The 16605-nt window shown below is 37.9% G+C and overlaps 1 protein-coding gene across 19 annotated transcripts in view; it reads right to left on the bottom strand.

Moving 5' to 3' along the window:
• The window catches only part of RNF144A (ring finger protein 144A), a 164915-nt gene that overhangs the window by 39387 nt on the left and 108923 nt on the right, over positions 1-16605 (bottom strand). For all 19 annotated transcript variants that reach the window (XM_043984391.1, XM_043984389.1, XM_043984383.1 and 16 more), the window contains 2 exons: positions 416-520; positions 176-236 (listed from right to left, as the gene is read on the bottom strand). In XM_043984391.1, the coding sequence (XP_043840326.1) occupies positions 176-236; positions 416-520 (166 nt within the window). The remainder of the gene's footprint in view (positions 1-175; positions 237-415; positions 521-16605) is intronic.

A 16605-nucleotide genomic window follows, 5' to 3' on the forward strand; every position in this document is an offset into this window, starting at 1 on the left:
GTTGTTATTGTTATTATTCAGCCTTTCAAGAAAAATAAGAATTTTATTTCACAAAATTAAACATTATAGGGCTACTCCTCTCTGTACCTTCTCCCTCCAATAACAAAAACAACAAATCAGGATGATTTGGAATTGAGAGCAAGTGGAGCAGTCACATAGCAAACCAATTACATACCTCTTTCAAACTGCAGCTTTTTATATCTTTGCATAATTTCAGATGCAACCATACATTCAATCTAATTAAAAACACAAAGGAGAACAGAAATAAGCTTAAGGCCAGAGGAAAACCAAAGGCGTATTTAAACATGCGTGACTTTTAAGAGCTCCTAATATGTAGGCCAGAGCAAACCAACCCAGTAATCTAATTGGAATCAATTTTCATGCATTAAGAGACTCATTTGTATTATTAACATGCCTCATTCTCTTGTAGATGACCTCGTTTTGGGCAAGCTGCATCCGGACAGCTAATTGCAGTTTCTAGTCCTTCTTTGATCAACAGCTCAACATACTGTTTCAGGCACTGCAAGAATAACAGAGAAAACGTGTATAAACATTCTTCCATTTTGTTATCAAGATGATACTCATTAGGGAAAAATAAATAAATAAAGCAGAACCATTAGTCTTCACAATGATGATGAGAAGTTGTCAAGAAATAGATAAATTAAGTTTATTAAACCTTCACTTAAGAAGGCAACGGCAAAATATCATCCATCATGGAAAGATATTGATCTGAAATTATCCGTGTTTTGTTTTAACAGTTCTGGTATATAATCAATCAACAAGTATTTATTAAGTGCCTACTAAGTTCCAGGTACTAAGGATACAAAGAGAAAAATGAAATAATTCCAGAAATGACTTCTGTTTTAGATATGTTGCCTCAGATATTTTTTTTAAGTCCTGTCAAGAATGACCCCATTGCTACTATTGTGCTATAAGAAATGATAAGCAGAATTGAGGCTGAATGAAATTAATAGAACCCAGAGAACATTATACACAGTATCAACAACATTTTGTGATAATCAACTATGATGGACTTGGCTCTTCCTAGCAATGCAATGATCCAAGATAATGCCAAAAGACTTATAGTAGAAAATTCTCTTCACATTCAGAAAAAGAACTATGGAGTCTGAATCCAGACCAAATCATACTATTTTCACTTTTGTTGTTGCTTTTTTGTTATTGTTCTTGTTTCTTTCTTCTTGCATTTTTTCTTTCCTTTTGTTCTGGTTAATGTAGAAATATGTTTAACATGATTGTAACGTATAACCTATATCAAATTGCTTACTGGCTTCGGAATGAGGAGGGAAGAGAGGGTGGAAGAAAAATTTGGAACTCAAAAAATATGTTTACATGTAATTGAGAAAAATTAAAATAAATAAATAATTTTTTTAAAAAAGAGAATGACCCCATTCCTAATGGTTCTAGAATCACATTAAGCTTTTAAATATTTATTCTCAAATATAATATATAAGATACCAGAGTCATATCATTTTGCATATATCCTTGAAACTTTTTGTGGCAGATCTATGAAATGAACAAGCTGGACTAAACTCTAATCTCTAAGAGTGGTGCATAGAGCACTGTACCTAGAGTCAGGAAGACCTGAGTTCAAATCTAACCTCAGATGTTTACTAACTGTGTGACCCCTTAGGTAAGTCATTTAACCCCTGTTTGCATCAGTTTCCTCACTGATAAATAAAGGGATAACAATAGCATCCACCTTTCTGGGTTGTTTTGAGGATCAAATGAGATAATATTTCTAAAGCACCTACTAAGGTGCCTACATATAATAAGCACTCTATAAATTTTATCGATGATGGTGATAATGATGATGACTACATGATAAGGTAAAAATATGTCTAATGGCAAAGAATCAGCATGATATAGTGGCAAAGGGCTAGCCTCAGAGTCAGAAAGGCCTGGGTTCAAGTCTCTCCTCTGACATGTAACCTGCTGTATGACCTTGGGCAAGTCCCTTAATCTCTCAGTGCCCCTAGAAAGTTTTCTAAATAATAAAATGCAGAGTAGTTGCAGATCTAATTTAGCTGAAGTGGGTTCCTCATTAGAAGTTTTCTATGCCATGAAAAACAGAGGTTCACACCAAAAATAATTAAAAAAAAAAAAAGAATAAATAAATAACCAAATGATGATGTTGGTGGCACCTTTTCTGTCTTTCTTTTTTTTTTTTGTCTTTCTTTTTCAGTCTTGTAAATAGAGGATGGATTGGAACATATGTGATTAAATAGCTGCAACGGCTTGCCATCTTGAGACAGCTAACTAGCACAGTGGATAGTGCTCTGGGCTTGGAGTTAGGAAGACCTGAGTTCCAATCCTCTCTCAGACACTTACTAGCCATGTGACCCTTAGGCAAATTACTTAACTTATGTTAGCTTCAACATGCCCATATATACAATGAGGAGATTGGACAAGATGGTCTCAAAGGACCCTCCTAGCTCTAATTCTATGAAGCTATAATCTTCATAGGTCCCTGGTGTCCTCTGCTACCCCACAGTTAATGGACCAGGATATCTCTGCATTTGGGATGAGCTCTGAGCCCTGTACCGGGCACTGAATGTCACAGCCTTGAGAAATATCTTCCTCTGTGCTTATTCACAATGAACAAGAGAACAGCTTGAGCGGAAGAGGAAATGAAGTAAGCAAAAACAGGGTAGCATGATGGAAAGAGCACAGAGGTCAGGGTCAAAAAAGCTCAGATTCAGTCGTTGTTCTGCAACTTGTATGATCTTGGACAGATGATTTCCCATCACTGGACTTCAATCAGCTTCCCTATCTTCTAGATAAAGTGTTTGGATTAGATGGTCACTTTGTTTATGACTTAGCACTAACACATTCTGAGGTGAGGTTCAGAAGAGCTAAACCCCATATCTTCCTGTTCTGGATACAATATAATAGCTTTCTCAGATCGATTTTCCCATTGTTAATTAAATATGTTCAAATGTTAGATCGGGACCATTTTTAATAGCTGTCCCTGTAAGTGGTATGCATCCTATTATTCAAACCAAATAAGAAGTTAAGACACAAGGAAATGGGAGTGGATCCACCTATAAATGCGGTTAGCTTTTGATTTTCATATAATTTAAATTCCCTATAAGTGGAACTTCACCAATAAACAACATATAATACAAATAATTCAATTCGACAGTTCCTGGACACATACTATGACTTAATTCAGTGTCACATTTTTAATCTAAAGATATTAAGCTTTAATTGCAAGTAATAAGAAGCCTTTGTTTAAGGTACCACAATTTAAGGACAGTGACAAGGTGGTGAAGTCAACAAATAAGCATTTAAGTCCCTACTATGTGTCAGGCACTGTGTTAAGCGTTTGGGGTTACAAATAAAGGTAAAAAAAAGTCCCTGCTCTCAAATTGTTCCCAGTCTAATGAGGGAAATAACATGTAAACAACTATGAATAAACAATAGATATAGTAAATTGGAGATGATCCTAAATGGAAAGTACGATCATTAAGGGGGAGGAAGATCAGGAAAAAGCAATGGCTAAAAAAGATTTGAAAACTGTGCCATTAGAGTCTATTTTCACCACTAACTAGATGATTGGTTTAGGGAAGAGAAAGATGCATCCATTTTTTATTATTGTATAAAGGCTGATGAGAATTTAAGTAATTGACCTAAGCATCCATTAAACATGAGAATTTCAATTCCAGAGACAATATGGATCATGATTTATGTTATGTTTAAAAATCTAAAAGCAGAAATTATTTTTAAAGGATCAAACTTATATATATTCTATACAAATCCACAAAGACTCTACTGTGGAAGTAGTCTATGAACTTACAAAAGTATATTTTACTGCTACCAGGAGAATGCATATGCACCCTATGAATTATGCCAAAACATTAACAATAACTTAGCTGCCTCAAATGTGTGTGTGTGTGTATATAAACATGAAGTGGGAAAGAAAAAAAAGTGGCTACCCATCAATTGAGAAATGGATGAATAAACTGTGGTATGTGACTATTAAACAGTATTGCTGGGGCAGCTAGGTGGCGCAATGGATAGAGCACTGGCCCTGGATTCAGGAGGACCTGAGTTCAAATCCAACCTCAGACAATTGACACTTACTAGCTGTGTGACCCTGGGCAAGTCACTTAACCCCAATTGCCTCACCAAAAAAAACAAAAAACAAAAGACAAAAACATTATTGCTATGCCATAAGAAATTATTAATATAAGGAAGTTAGAGGAAAGACCTGGATGAATAAAGTAAAGAAAGCAGTACCAGGGGAAAATATACAAAATGCTCATAATAATGTAAAGGTAAATCACATTAAAATTCAGATCAATGCAATGACCAATACTGATTTCCAAGGACTGATACCAAAATTTATTTCACTCCTCCTAATAGAAAGGTGGTAGACTATTGATATAGAAGCCATATAAACCGTCAGATATTAAAACATCTTTGTTACAAGGGATAGTTAAGAGAAGGATATTGGAAAGGAACAGGGATTTATTTTAAATCTCTAACCTATGAGGAAAATGTTTTTCTCTCCCTTCTAAAGTGAAACACTTTAAATGGATTCGGTTTCTAAGTAAATCAGCTCACCACTACACGATTTGCTTATTCTGATTTCTTTGCCTTTGTGTCATTTTCCATGTTTTCCTGATATCTAATTAAGCCTTCAAAGCTCAGTTCATCTTACTTCTTCTGTGAAATCTTCCCTGATGATGTCGACCCCTAGTGACTCTCCCTTCTCTGAAGTCCTTTTGTACTTGTCTGAATTTCATAATTTATCACTGTTTTATATTAATATGTAATGTAATCCTTAAAAAGATACTGTCTTGTTCACAAAATCAGCTCCCATGTTTCTGTCTTGTTTGTCTAACTAGATGATAAATTCCTCATAGATGCCTTTCCATTGCTACCCCACAGCACCTCACATGGCATTAAGTATACAGTAGGGAGTCAACAGATATTTCTTGTTGTCCACATCCATCAGTATCACAACTTTGCCCACTGTGGGTACCACAATGTCATAGAGCATTCAGACCCACAGGAGTGTCACTGCTGAGTTGGGGACTTGGATAACTTTCAGACTGACGACAGGGGAAAAAACATATCTAAGACAGAGGATAGGCAGATCCAGGTGTGGTAATATTGGCCATTCTGACTATTGACACCGGTGAAGACAACCCTATGTTGGGGAAGATGTGCTATGAAAGATTAAACTATAGTGGGACTATGGCTTGCTTTATGGTCCTCTTTCACAGTATCAAACCAACTTGCTCCTGTGTCTTACACAAGACAATGTCAGCCTATCGATCAGGAGGCACAGTAACTATTCTTCCCTGTGTTTCTCAGCCAGTAATTGCTTGGTCCTTTGTATCTTCCAACAAGGAAGAGGCTGCCTTACTATCAGTGGGGAGTGTGGGGAGGCTGGGTTAGTGCTGCAAGGCTGAAAAGTGCTGACCAGCCTCAGACTGAAATGGGTGGACCACAGACAGCCATGATCTATTACCCTGAGGGGGGCGGGGCACCAAATTCCAGACTGTGCTGGGTGCCCTCTAGGCAAGAAAAGCGTGCCTCTTGATGGCAATAAAGGTCTTCCCAAGTTTAGAATGGTGTAGGCCCTTGACAAAGTTCTGCCTTATTTGAATCCAAATACCCAAAGACTGTGCTGGGAAGTCCATAGGAGGGTCAGTTCTCTACCAAGTCCCTAGCTGGAGCCAGCTCCCTGGTTCAGCACTTGATTCTAGAGTACAGTCATTCCAGAGAGAAGGCCTGTAGGTTAGAGTTAGGGTTAACCCTAAGTTAAGCTAATCCTAAATTCGTGCTCAGCCATATCCATGCTTCAAGATATGTTCACTGTGCTAGATACACTTTACATGGCTTTAAGAAGCTTACTATCTCAGGGGATAGGCCAGGTTGTGTTGGAGAAGGTTTGGATAGAAGAAAGAGTAGTTGTGTGTCCCTGGTCAAGTCGAATCTCTACTCTGGGCATTATTTTTATCATCTGTAAAATGAAAAATCATCTAGTCTTACCGCTTTAAAGTCCTTTCCAACTCAGAATAAGATTCGATGATGACGCTCATACAGAACAAGGTAAGTAAGTGTGTTAAAAAAACAGAACAGAAAATTGGGAGAAAAGAATGATTTTTCACCATTCAAATCCTCTTGTCCTGTTTCTCCATTTCCCTGGACATCTTTGTGGACATCTGTGTGCCATTGTTAAAATATCATTTAACTTCCCACTTGGCATTTTGGGAAATGATTTAACAGATTTGTTCTTTATAAAGTCTGTACCAATTCGGTAAAGTGGAAAGAAACACAAATTTGAAGTAAAAAAAAAAATGTTTTCAAATCCTGTCTATCCTGCTTGCTAGCCATGTGCTTTGGAAAGGCTAATTTTCTGATCTGTGTCTCAAGGTTTCTCTCTGAAAAATGAGGGGGGTCAGTTAGTCAATAAGCACTGTTTAATGTCTAAGGACATGAAGAAAGGTGACTAGAAACAGTCTGCTCTCAAGAAACATTTTAATAGGAGAGAGAACATATAAATATCTCAGTAGAAATGAGGCATGTGTAGCATTTACTGTGTACTGGACACTGTTAAGTTGGCAAAAGGCAATTAAAAAGTCTCTGTTCTCAAGAAGAACATTCTAATGGGAAAGAACACATAAATCTCTCTATACAGGTAAGGCCGACAGGCTCTGTGAAGGTAATTTGAAAAGGGAACGCTTTAGAGCTGTGAGGCTCAAGAAAGGCCACTCTCAGAAGGTGGAATTTGAAATGAGTCCTGAAGAAGTCAGAAAACTCAGAGGCAGATGTGAGAGTGTAGGGCATTCTAGGCATGAAGGACAGACAGCCAGTGAGAAAGAAGATGGGAGATCTGGTACTCACTTTAAGGAATTGCAAATGGGCCAACGTAGCTGGATCAGAAAGTGTGTAGCGAGAAAAGAAGGTTTAAGAAGCCTAGAAAGACAGAAAGGAGGCAGCTTACAGGGCTTTAAGCACCAAAGGACTTTACATTTGATACTGGATGAAAAAAGGAGTCACTGGGCTGATGATATGGTCAGCTGGGTAGTGTAGAGAATAGAATTCTGGGCCTTGAATCAGGAGAAGCTGAGTTCAAATATAACCTCAAAACATTTAGTAGTTGTGTCACCCTGGGCAAGTCACTTAACCTCTATTTGCCACAGTTTCCTTAACTGTAAAAGGAGAATAATAATAGCACCTACTCATTTGATTCTGTTTTGAGGAGCAAATAAGATAATATGTGTAAAGTCCTTATCACACAGTAGGTACTTAATGCTTCTTCCCTCTCCCATCCCTTTCATTCTGATTATTAGTAGTGGTCTCATATCTTAATAAATTACACTCTTATTGAACCTGGACCCCATTTTCACAAATATTTCAGAAAATTCACTTTGGTAGCTATATTGAAATGGAGAGAGATTTGTGGCAGGGAGAACAGTTAGAAGGCTATTACTATAGGAACAGCAAGAAATGATGGTTTGAATCAGGGTTTCAGTGACATTAGTTGAGAGGTAATGCATACTAGGGATCTTGTAAAAGCATATACAACAAGATTGCAATGGATCAGATATGTGCAATGAGCAAGGAGTTAAGGATGACACCAAGGTGGTAAGCCAGGGTGATTAGGGTTGGGTAAGATGATCTCAAGTCCCTTCCAACTCTAAATTCTCTGATGCTACTTCCATCTATGAAATTTATGAAAAGCCAGTATCCCAAGGAATGTTTCACATTGGAAAACTGGCCAACCTGACAAAACTAGAATTTCAGAGCAATCAGAACTGTGTCCTCATAGTAAGCACCATATTAGTTGTTATTATTATTGTTTAGTTATTAATTAGTTACTTTTTGTGGGGCAATGAGGATTAAGTGACTTGCCCAGGGTCATACAGCTAGTGTCAAGTGTCTAACGCCGAATTTGAACTCAGGTACTCCTGAATCCAGGGCTGGTGCTTTATCTACTGAGCCACCCAGCACCCCTACTATCATCAATTATTATTCTTCTGTTGTTTTTGACAACTTGAGGATCAGGATAACTAAAATGAGGCTTTTGATGCCTTCCTCCAGACTTTTAGAACTTGTGATCCCATGATTTGTTGCTTGTTTAGTTTTGAGAGGTTAACATAGTTCATAGAATTTGAGATTTAGTGCTTAATCCAACTCTCTCATTTTGCAGATGAGGAAATTGAGGCTCAGAGAAAAAGTACATGATTTTTCTAGGGTCACAGAAACAGTGAGGTAGGATTTGAATTTAGGTCTTTCTGACTCTAACCCAGTGCTCTATTTACTGTGCCAGAGACACAAGAGACAAGAGAGAGACGGACACATTATGTTAATTTATATTATAAAAATGATCACTTAATAATAATAAAGCGATTAATGTATAAAATATACTTAATGATATGAAGAAAAGGAAAAAATGAAGTATACAAATGTATTGCTATCTTCTCTTTATTTGAGTGTGATTATTCAATTTTGGTTCTCTCAGCTTATTCTCAATGTGCTATTGTTTATGGCATGCTAACTCACTAGGTTATTAACAGCCACAATGCCTTGAATTCATTTAACCTGATACTTTCTTCATCCCCAGAATAGCTAACCTCTGGTCTCAGTCTTCAAGAACAGACTAAAGCACCCTTCCTCTCCCTATGGTACTCTCCTGTCTTTTATAATGAAAGCACATACTTTTTATCCCAGCAAGCTCTAATTAAGCTCCTAGCAGGTTCTGAGTGAATGTTGAAAAGAATCTGAATATTTTGAAGACCAACAAAAGGTCAAAGTAAAGCCCTGTAACACAATTATAAGACGTATTTTTTTACAAATATGATAAAGCACACTCACTTTTTTTTGGCTTTGCTTTTTTCATTCCTTCGGAAAAAGAGAAGGGGAGATGTTGGGAAGATGTATGCCTTTCTAAATTTATATAGTGCCATGGTACAGAGTTCTCATACTGCCAATCAAATGAAACATCTAGTTTATGGTTCGGCACCTCCAAGCCCATAGTCCAACCCACCCACAATTTAGTGCCTCAGTACCACTACTATTTATTTCCATCCACAAAAATCTCATTAAATTCAATCTATTTTTCATACCCCCAAAAGGTTAATCCTCTCAAAATACTGATTTCTCTGTGTCATTCTCCCATTCAAAAAAATGTCAATGAATTCTCCTTAATCATAGGATAAAGTCCAAATTCATGAATCTGGAATTCAAGGACCTCTGCAATTTGTCTCACTCCACCTTTCCAAATTTTAACACTTCTTTCATACAGACTATTTGCCCAGATGGTTGCTGAATTGAATCAATATTTGCTGAATTAATGGATAATTAAATTAATAATAAGAATAATAATTATGAATAAACAATTCATTCACAGAGACTGGGGACTGAGAAAACATATTGTAAAGAGGTCCAATTCTCTTGTTATTGATATGTTCCATAATACTTTTCTATGAATTAAAATTTATGGGAAAAAAAAAACCTTCTTACCTTTAACATGATGCAAGTATAAAAGTATTAATTAATTAATCAATAAACATTTGTTAAGTGCCTACTATGTGCAAAACACTTTGCTAAGTGCTAGGTATACAAAAAGAAGCAAAAGGGGCAGCTAGATGGCGCAGTGGATAGAGCACCGGCCCTGGATTCAGGAGTACCTGAGTTCAAGTCTGGCCTCAGACACTTAACACTTACTAGCTGTGTGACCCTGGGAAAGTCACTTAACCCCAATTGCCTTACTAAAAAAAAAAAAGAAGGAAAAGATAGTACCTTCCCTCAAGCAATTTACAATCTAATGGGGGAGAAAACATACAAGCAAATACATACAAAGTGAACTATATATGGGATAAATATGAAACAATTAAAAGGAAGAAAGCACTGGAATTAAGAGGGGTTAAGGAAGGCTTCCTGTAGAAGGTAGAATTTTAGTTGGTAATTAAAAGAAGCCAGAGAGGCCAGTGGCTTGGATCAAAAATGAAAATCTTGGGGGCAGCTAGGTGGTGCAGTGGATAAAGCACCGGCTCTGGATTCAGGAAGACCTGAGTTCAAATCCGGCCTCAGAAACTTGACACTTACTAGCTGTGAGACCCCAGGCAAGTCACTTAACCCTCATTGACCTGCAAAAAAAACAAACAAACAAAACAAAACTTCCTCTCCTGACTTTGGGAGCAGCATGACATAGAGAAAAAAGTTAGAGTCAGAAGACACGGCTCATAGCTTCATAAATTTAGAGTTAGAATGGACTTCAAAGGCCAGCTAGTCAAAACCTTTCATTTTACTGATGAGGAACCTGAAGCCTACTGAGATTTGTCCAAGGTCACACAGCAAACAAACAGGGTTGGGATTCATACCTATGTTTTCTAATGTCACAAGCCAGTACTCTTTCCTGAACTGGCTCCATCACTTAGCATGTAACTATAGCTGTGTAACTATGAACAAGTCACTTAACCTATATTTTCTTCATCTGTAAAGTGGAAATAGTGTTTATGCTGTTTCCTCATATAGATTTTATGAGAAGTGAGCTGTGTAAGTGTTTATATGAATTTTTATTGTTAGTCTGGATGTTTTTTAAGCAACATGGGCACCCATGTTCTCTGCATATCCCGGTTCATCTCTGGTTCAACAAAGTGGCTCCCTCTGGAATTAACAGGAACACAGTTCAATTAACTGATAGAGGTGCCCTTCTAAAAAGGAAAAAAAAATACCAATGGTGTGGACATAGTGAGTGGGATATTATTTGCAAATATTTCATATTTCTATCTTCATCTTCCAAAAGGTTCACAAGAAAGACTGAACTTAAAACAGTATTTTAACAATTGCAAATAGTAGTTTGCTACAAATATAAAAAGAACATATCAGGCAGGACTTCCTATAAATCAGCGTGTTTCCTTTAGTGATCACAAATAACATACCCTGAAAAAGCCTGCTTTACATGCTAGACATTGCACTATCTAAAACAAATGGGTTAAGGATCACAGTGTCAGTGATAAGCTCTGCTCTGTCAACACCCAAGACATGGAGTGCATGCTATTTATGTCCATGTTTTATTGAGAACATAAGTCCACAAATCTTTGAGAAAAAAAGGGGCGGGGATATAAAGAGTTTCTTCATCTTAACACCTCCAATAGCCCTAATGAACCATTTTTTAAAGAACTCCAAACCTTCTTCAGGGATCATCCAGTTTAACCCCTTCACTTTAGAGATGAGATCATCAGAAATGGAAAGTGAATTGCCCTGGGTAATGCAGGTAGTTAAGTGGTAGAGCTGAGGTTCAAATCAAAATCTTCTGACTCCAAATTGGGTGTTCTTTATCTAACACCATGGTGCCTCCCTTATCAGTCAACCAACAAATATTTAAGTCATACACTGTTATTTAGCACTGAGGATACAAATACAAAAGTGTAACCCTATCTGCTGCCACAAAGTTTAAATTCTATTAAAGGATATAAACTCAGATCAGGAAATGATGGCCAGGAAAGGAAACTTTGTTCTACCCACTCATGGGTGGTGAGTGGAACAGTAGATTGTAATACTATTTTCAGTAGCCATGGTAAAATTCAAATATTGATTTGATTATTGTTCCCCATGGAAAAGGTGGAAAGCATGGGGATGGTACATGGGAGGTAACAGGGCAAATGACAAAATAACTTTGTTGTTTAGGCTCTAGTGTCTGGTTGGATGGGATGAAATATATTCTGAAACTGACCAAATAGAGAAGGCTGAAAAGAGGATTGACTGACACCCTCAGATCCAATCAGTTCTGCTTTAGGAAGCACCCCAAAGTTAAGAAGACTATTTACTATAGGGTGGGAATCAATCAGGGATGGGGGTCTCTGGAGGTCTGGTTCTAAGGTTCACTATTCTTGGTAAGGAGAGGTAGTCTGGGGACAGCTAGGTGGTAGGGGCAGCTAGGTGGTGCAGTGGATAAAGCACTGGCCCTGGATTCAGGAGGACCTGAGTTCAAATCTGGCCTCAGACACTTGACACTTACTAGCTGTGTGACTCTGGCCAAGTCACTTAACCCTCATTGCCCCACAAAAAGAAGGAGGAGGAGGAGGAGGAGGAGGAGAAGAGGAGAGGGGGTCTGTGGCAGAACAAATGACAAGACTTAGCTGGCTAGGCCCTGATGTGGCTAACTTAATGGATGCTTAAAAAATTTATGAATTAATGAACAAATTAATTCAGATGAAATCAGACCCCTTATCTAATATTTCTTCATTAGGATATGCATGATTCTTTTAGCTAAGGGAACTCTGTGTGCACGTGTTGTCCAAAGAAGAAGCAAAATAAAGAAGATGCTGAAACAAAGAAGTTCTAAAGAAAGAAGTCTATTTACAACACTGAAATGGTTTATCATAACCTTCACTGGGCCTGACATGGTGTAAGGGCGAACTATCCACATGAAAGGTACTGTGAAGATGGGATGATAAACAAGATATGGCAGATGGGGGTAGTATATTTTCCAACTGAAAACATTCAGGGAGGAATAACTAAAGCAAAAAGTAATATAATAGTCAATATTAATGAGATTTTAAAGAAGCAATATCACTCCAAGTCCCCCTTGTCATCTAATAACCTGTTTTTTTTTCTTTGACTATTTGAGAAGTCAAAGCATTTATTAAGCACCGGGGATACAAAGCAATGCAAAAGTAATCAAGTAAGCTAATTGCAACTCTGATCCTTTCTTCTAAAAATGATCTACCCATTAATCAAAACAATGTTATTTCATTTAAATTTGAAAATCTTGTATAACTCCTTCATCAAAGTTCTATACTGATGCCCTGTGATAACCTTGTGGATGCCCTTGGGTTCTCTGGAAAATGTTTTCATGCTGGGAAGTCTTGAGGTGCAGGTTCAGTGACAGATTGGATGTTATTGTAGGGGCCAAATTTAATATGTGGAGAGTATGTGGAGAGTTAACTCTCCACATATTAACCCAGGGGTCTGACTTATAACAGACTCCTGGTGGTGAGTTAAAGCAGTTCAAAGGGGAGGAAGCTTTGGACCTAGAGGTCCCTCATTATTTTCTGAACCCCAATATTATGGTGAGCCACCCAATTAACCTTCTACATATTAAATTTGGCCCCTACATTATGCAAGGACCAGAGTTCTGAGAGATTCTTTACCAGGTTTACTACTCAGTAATTAATTTCTTTGGCTATGGAAATTCATGACTGTGATCTATGGAGACTGAGAGGTACTGCACTAAGAATCGATGGAGGGAGTGTTCATGTTGATAAAATCACAAGTCCGTAAAGGATGGAAGTAAATGCCCTCTATGAGATAACTGACAGAATCCAAGAATGGATGAAAAGTTGGAGGATTAATAGAATAGAGTCTAACAGGTGTTAAGGGTTAAAATTCTAGCTAAACTGCCTAAAATATCTAATGAGTGGTCGCCAATAAATTATAAGCTTTAGCAAGAGTTAGACTTTTAAGCATTTATTAAGGAGAATAAGAATTTGGTAAAGAGAGAGAGAAAGGCCTAGATTCCTATCAATTAAAGGGAGAACACATTTCTAGCTCCGCTCTCCACCAGAGTCCAAAGGAAAGAGTGTGAGATTGAGCGCCAGTCTCTTCCTTCCTCCTCCCACTAGCCCGCGTCACTTCCTGACGCCAAAGAAAAGACTCCTGGTCTTGCCCTCAAAGACCTTCGCTTCATGGGTGGAACTCTTCTACAGTAAGTCTCCAGCAGGTGGCGTCATTCCAATCGTTACACAGGCCTTGCTCATTATTATTTTTTTTTTTGGTCAAGTAGTGTGGCATAATAGAATTTTTTTTAATCAGTCTGGAACCTTGGATTTGATTCCCAGCTAAGCAACTGGGTCCTTGGATAAGTAATATCTTGTCCATGGGTCTTAATTTCCTTGCCTATAAAATTCAGAAATCAGTTTAAATGACCTCCAAAAGTTCCTTCCAGCTTTAAATCATATAATCCATATATTCATGGAAGGCAAAGGAGAGTTTCATTTCAACAAATATTAACCCGAATCTGGGCCAGGAAAAGGACAAGATAATAACATAACAAAGTGTAAAATAATATGTAGACTAGAAACTGATTTAACACATCTGGATCTTTGTATATGGATTTCTACCATCCAGCATAAATTTCCACAGGAGAGATTTAAAAACCACCATCAAGACATGTGAGTTAGAATCTTAGTTCTACTATCTTTTTCTAGCTATGTGACCTTAAGGGAAGCATTTCTTATAGGACTCAGTGTCCTCATCTGTAAAGTAGAAGGTGGAGGTGGGGGCGGCAGCAGGTGAAACAGGCAGTGAAGTAGACTAGAAGATCTCTAAAGTGTCTTCCAGTTCTAGAAGCTATTGACCTAGTATTCTAACTTACCTAATACCTGGATTAAGTCTTGTCTCCTATGGACTTTGAAGTATTTATTTGCTAAGTACTTTGGGGGAGAGGACAAGAGGCAGAAGTAGTGAAATAGATCTGATATTTCATTAAAATATTACTAGACTGTTCAGGGCATCTTCTGCTTGAAAGAGTATCAACAATGGCAGTAACAGGCAGCATTTATAAGCTACTTATAGTTTGCAAAGTGTCTTACACAAATATTATCTCATTTGATCTTCACAACTGGCCAGATGAATAAACAAGCTCAAGGAAGTTTAAGTGAAATGCTCAGGGTCACAAAACTTGTAAGCATCTGAATCAGGATTCAAACCATGTTTTTGTTTGTTTGTTTTCTGACACTGGGCCTACCACTTTAGCATTTCATACAATTGGTAGCATATTGAATAGACATGTTCTCTAAGACAGGCAGAGCAGAAACAGAAATCTGGAAAAAGATCACTTCCATTTCAACAGGAGAGAGAGGAGTACGAAATCATGGAAAGAATCATGTTGATAGAGTCAGAAGATCTGGGTTCAAATACTAACTCTGTTATTAGTATTACTCAGTTTAGAAAATGAATGGATTCAAGTAGATGGTGTCCAGGGTGTTATCTCCACCTTTGATTTTCTTTGGAACTTCACTGTTTTACACAAAGCCATAGGCTATGAAAACCAACAATCCTGGATTCTAATCATATGGTAGGTAATATTCTGAGCCCTCCCTAAAGAAGCTATTTTCAAGGGGACTGATAGAAATTGAAATACTCAGCAATGCCGCATTACATCAAGCTTCCTACTAATTCCCTTGCTTAGTAGCCATAAGACTTTGTAACAAACCTTGCCAACACATGGGAACCTCTGCTGTGCCGTTCATTAAAGGCATTACACTTTCTCCATACTGTAAGAATTCCATCTTGCTGACAAGCCATAGCATTGATTACACAAAGATATTTGCTTTTAAAAAAGGAGAGGGGGCAGCTAGGTGGCGCAGTGGATAGAGCACTGGCCCTGGAATCAGGAGTACCTGAGTTCAAATCTGGCCTCAGACACTTAACACTTACTAGCTGTGTGACCCTGGGCAAGTCACTTAACCCCAATTGCCTCACAAAAAAAATTAATTAATTAATTTAAAAAAAAAAAAAAAGAGGATATCAACATTTTCCCCCCAGAGGAAATTTGGTCTTTCTAACATCATCATCATCATTTATGTTTTTATAGCCAAAATTTCCAAAGCATTTTCCTCACAATATGATCCCCATTTTTCTTTTTTTTTCCTTTTCTTTTGTTTCTTTTTTTTTTTTTTTGGTGAGGCAGGTGGGGTTAAGTGACTTGCCCAGAGTCACACAGCTAGTAAGTGTCAAGTGTCTGAGGTCGGATTTGAACTCAGGTTCTCCTGAATCCAAGGCCGGTGCTTTATCCACTGTGCCACCTAGCTGCCCCCCCCCCCATTTTTCACTTGAGAAAACAGACTCAGAAGTCAAGTAAAATAAGAGCTAAACCAGGATAATCACCCATGATATCATCGATCTTCTTTGAAAATGAAGGCTGAACAACAAGCAAGGATATAAACATAGGTCTCCAGGGTACCAGCCAACCATAATGACTCTCTTTGAGTCACTGTACAATCTCTCTCCACTCCAGCCAGAGAGGACTATTTAGAGTCCCCTGAAAATTCTAAGGTGGGGGTTTCTGCCCTAAAAGCCTTTGTTCAAATAGTTTCTCCTACCTAGAAGTCTCTTTTCCTCCTTTGTCACTAGATGAATTGAACTCATTCTTGAAGACCCAGCTCAAGTTTTTCTTCTTGGGCGTGGACACCAACCTAATTACTCACCTAACTCTTCACAATGCTCTCTCCTAATCAAAGCTCATAGGCCTCATGGTCTTACTGTGGACCCTTACAGTTTTCTGAGTCCCAAAGCTAGAGGGACTTAACTAATTCCTATGTGAGAAAATATTGGCATTTGGCAGATACTCAAAGGTTCACCTGGAGATTAATCTAAACTGATTGAATTAAGTGAGAGTGATTGACTTTGCTGATTACCCTACTTCAAGTTAATTAGATTGTAACCACACCTGGCTAGCCCTTAAGAAGGTATTGTTCTCAGAAGCTAAGGACTTTGAACTCAACTGGAGACCACCTTCAAGTCCAGTGAACCAATGGACTTGGATGATGCCTTGTAGCTGTGTGTAAGGACCACCTCTACTCTGGACCTATAAAAAGCTTCCACACTCAGTTTGCTGAG

This window comes from Dromiciops gliroides, chromosome 2 (genome assembly GCF_019393635.1).
Source record: "Dromiciops gliroides isolate mDroGli1 chromosome 2, mDroGli1.pri, whole genome shotgun sequence".
Lineage (NCBI taxonomy): Eukaryota > Metazoa > Chordata > Mammalia > Microbiotheria > Microbiotheriidae > Dromiciops > Dromiciops gliroides.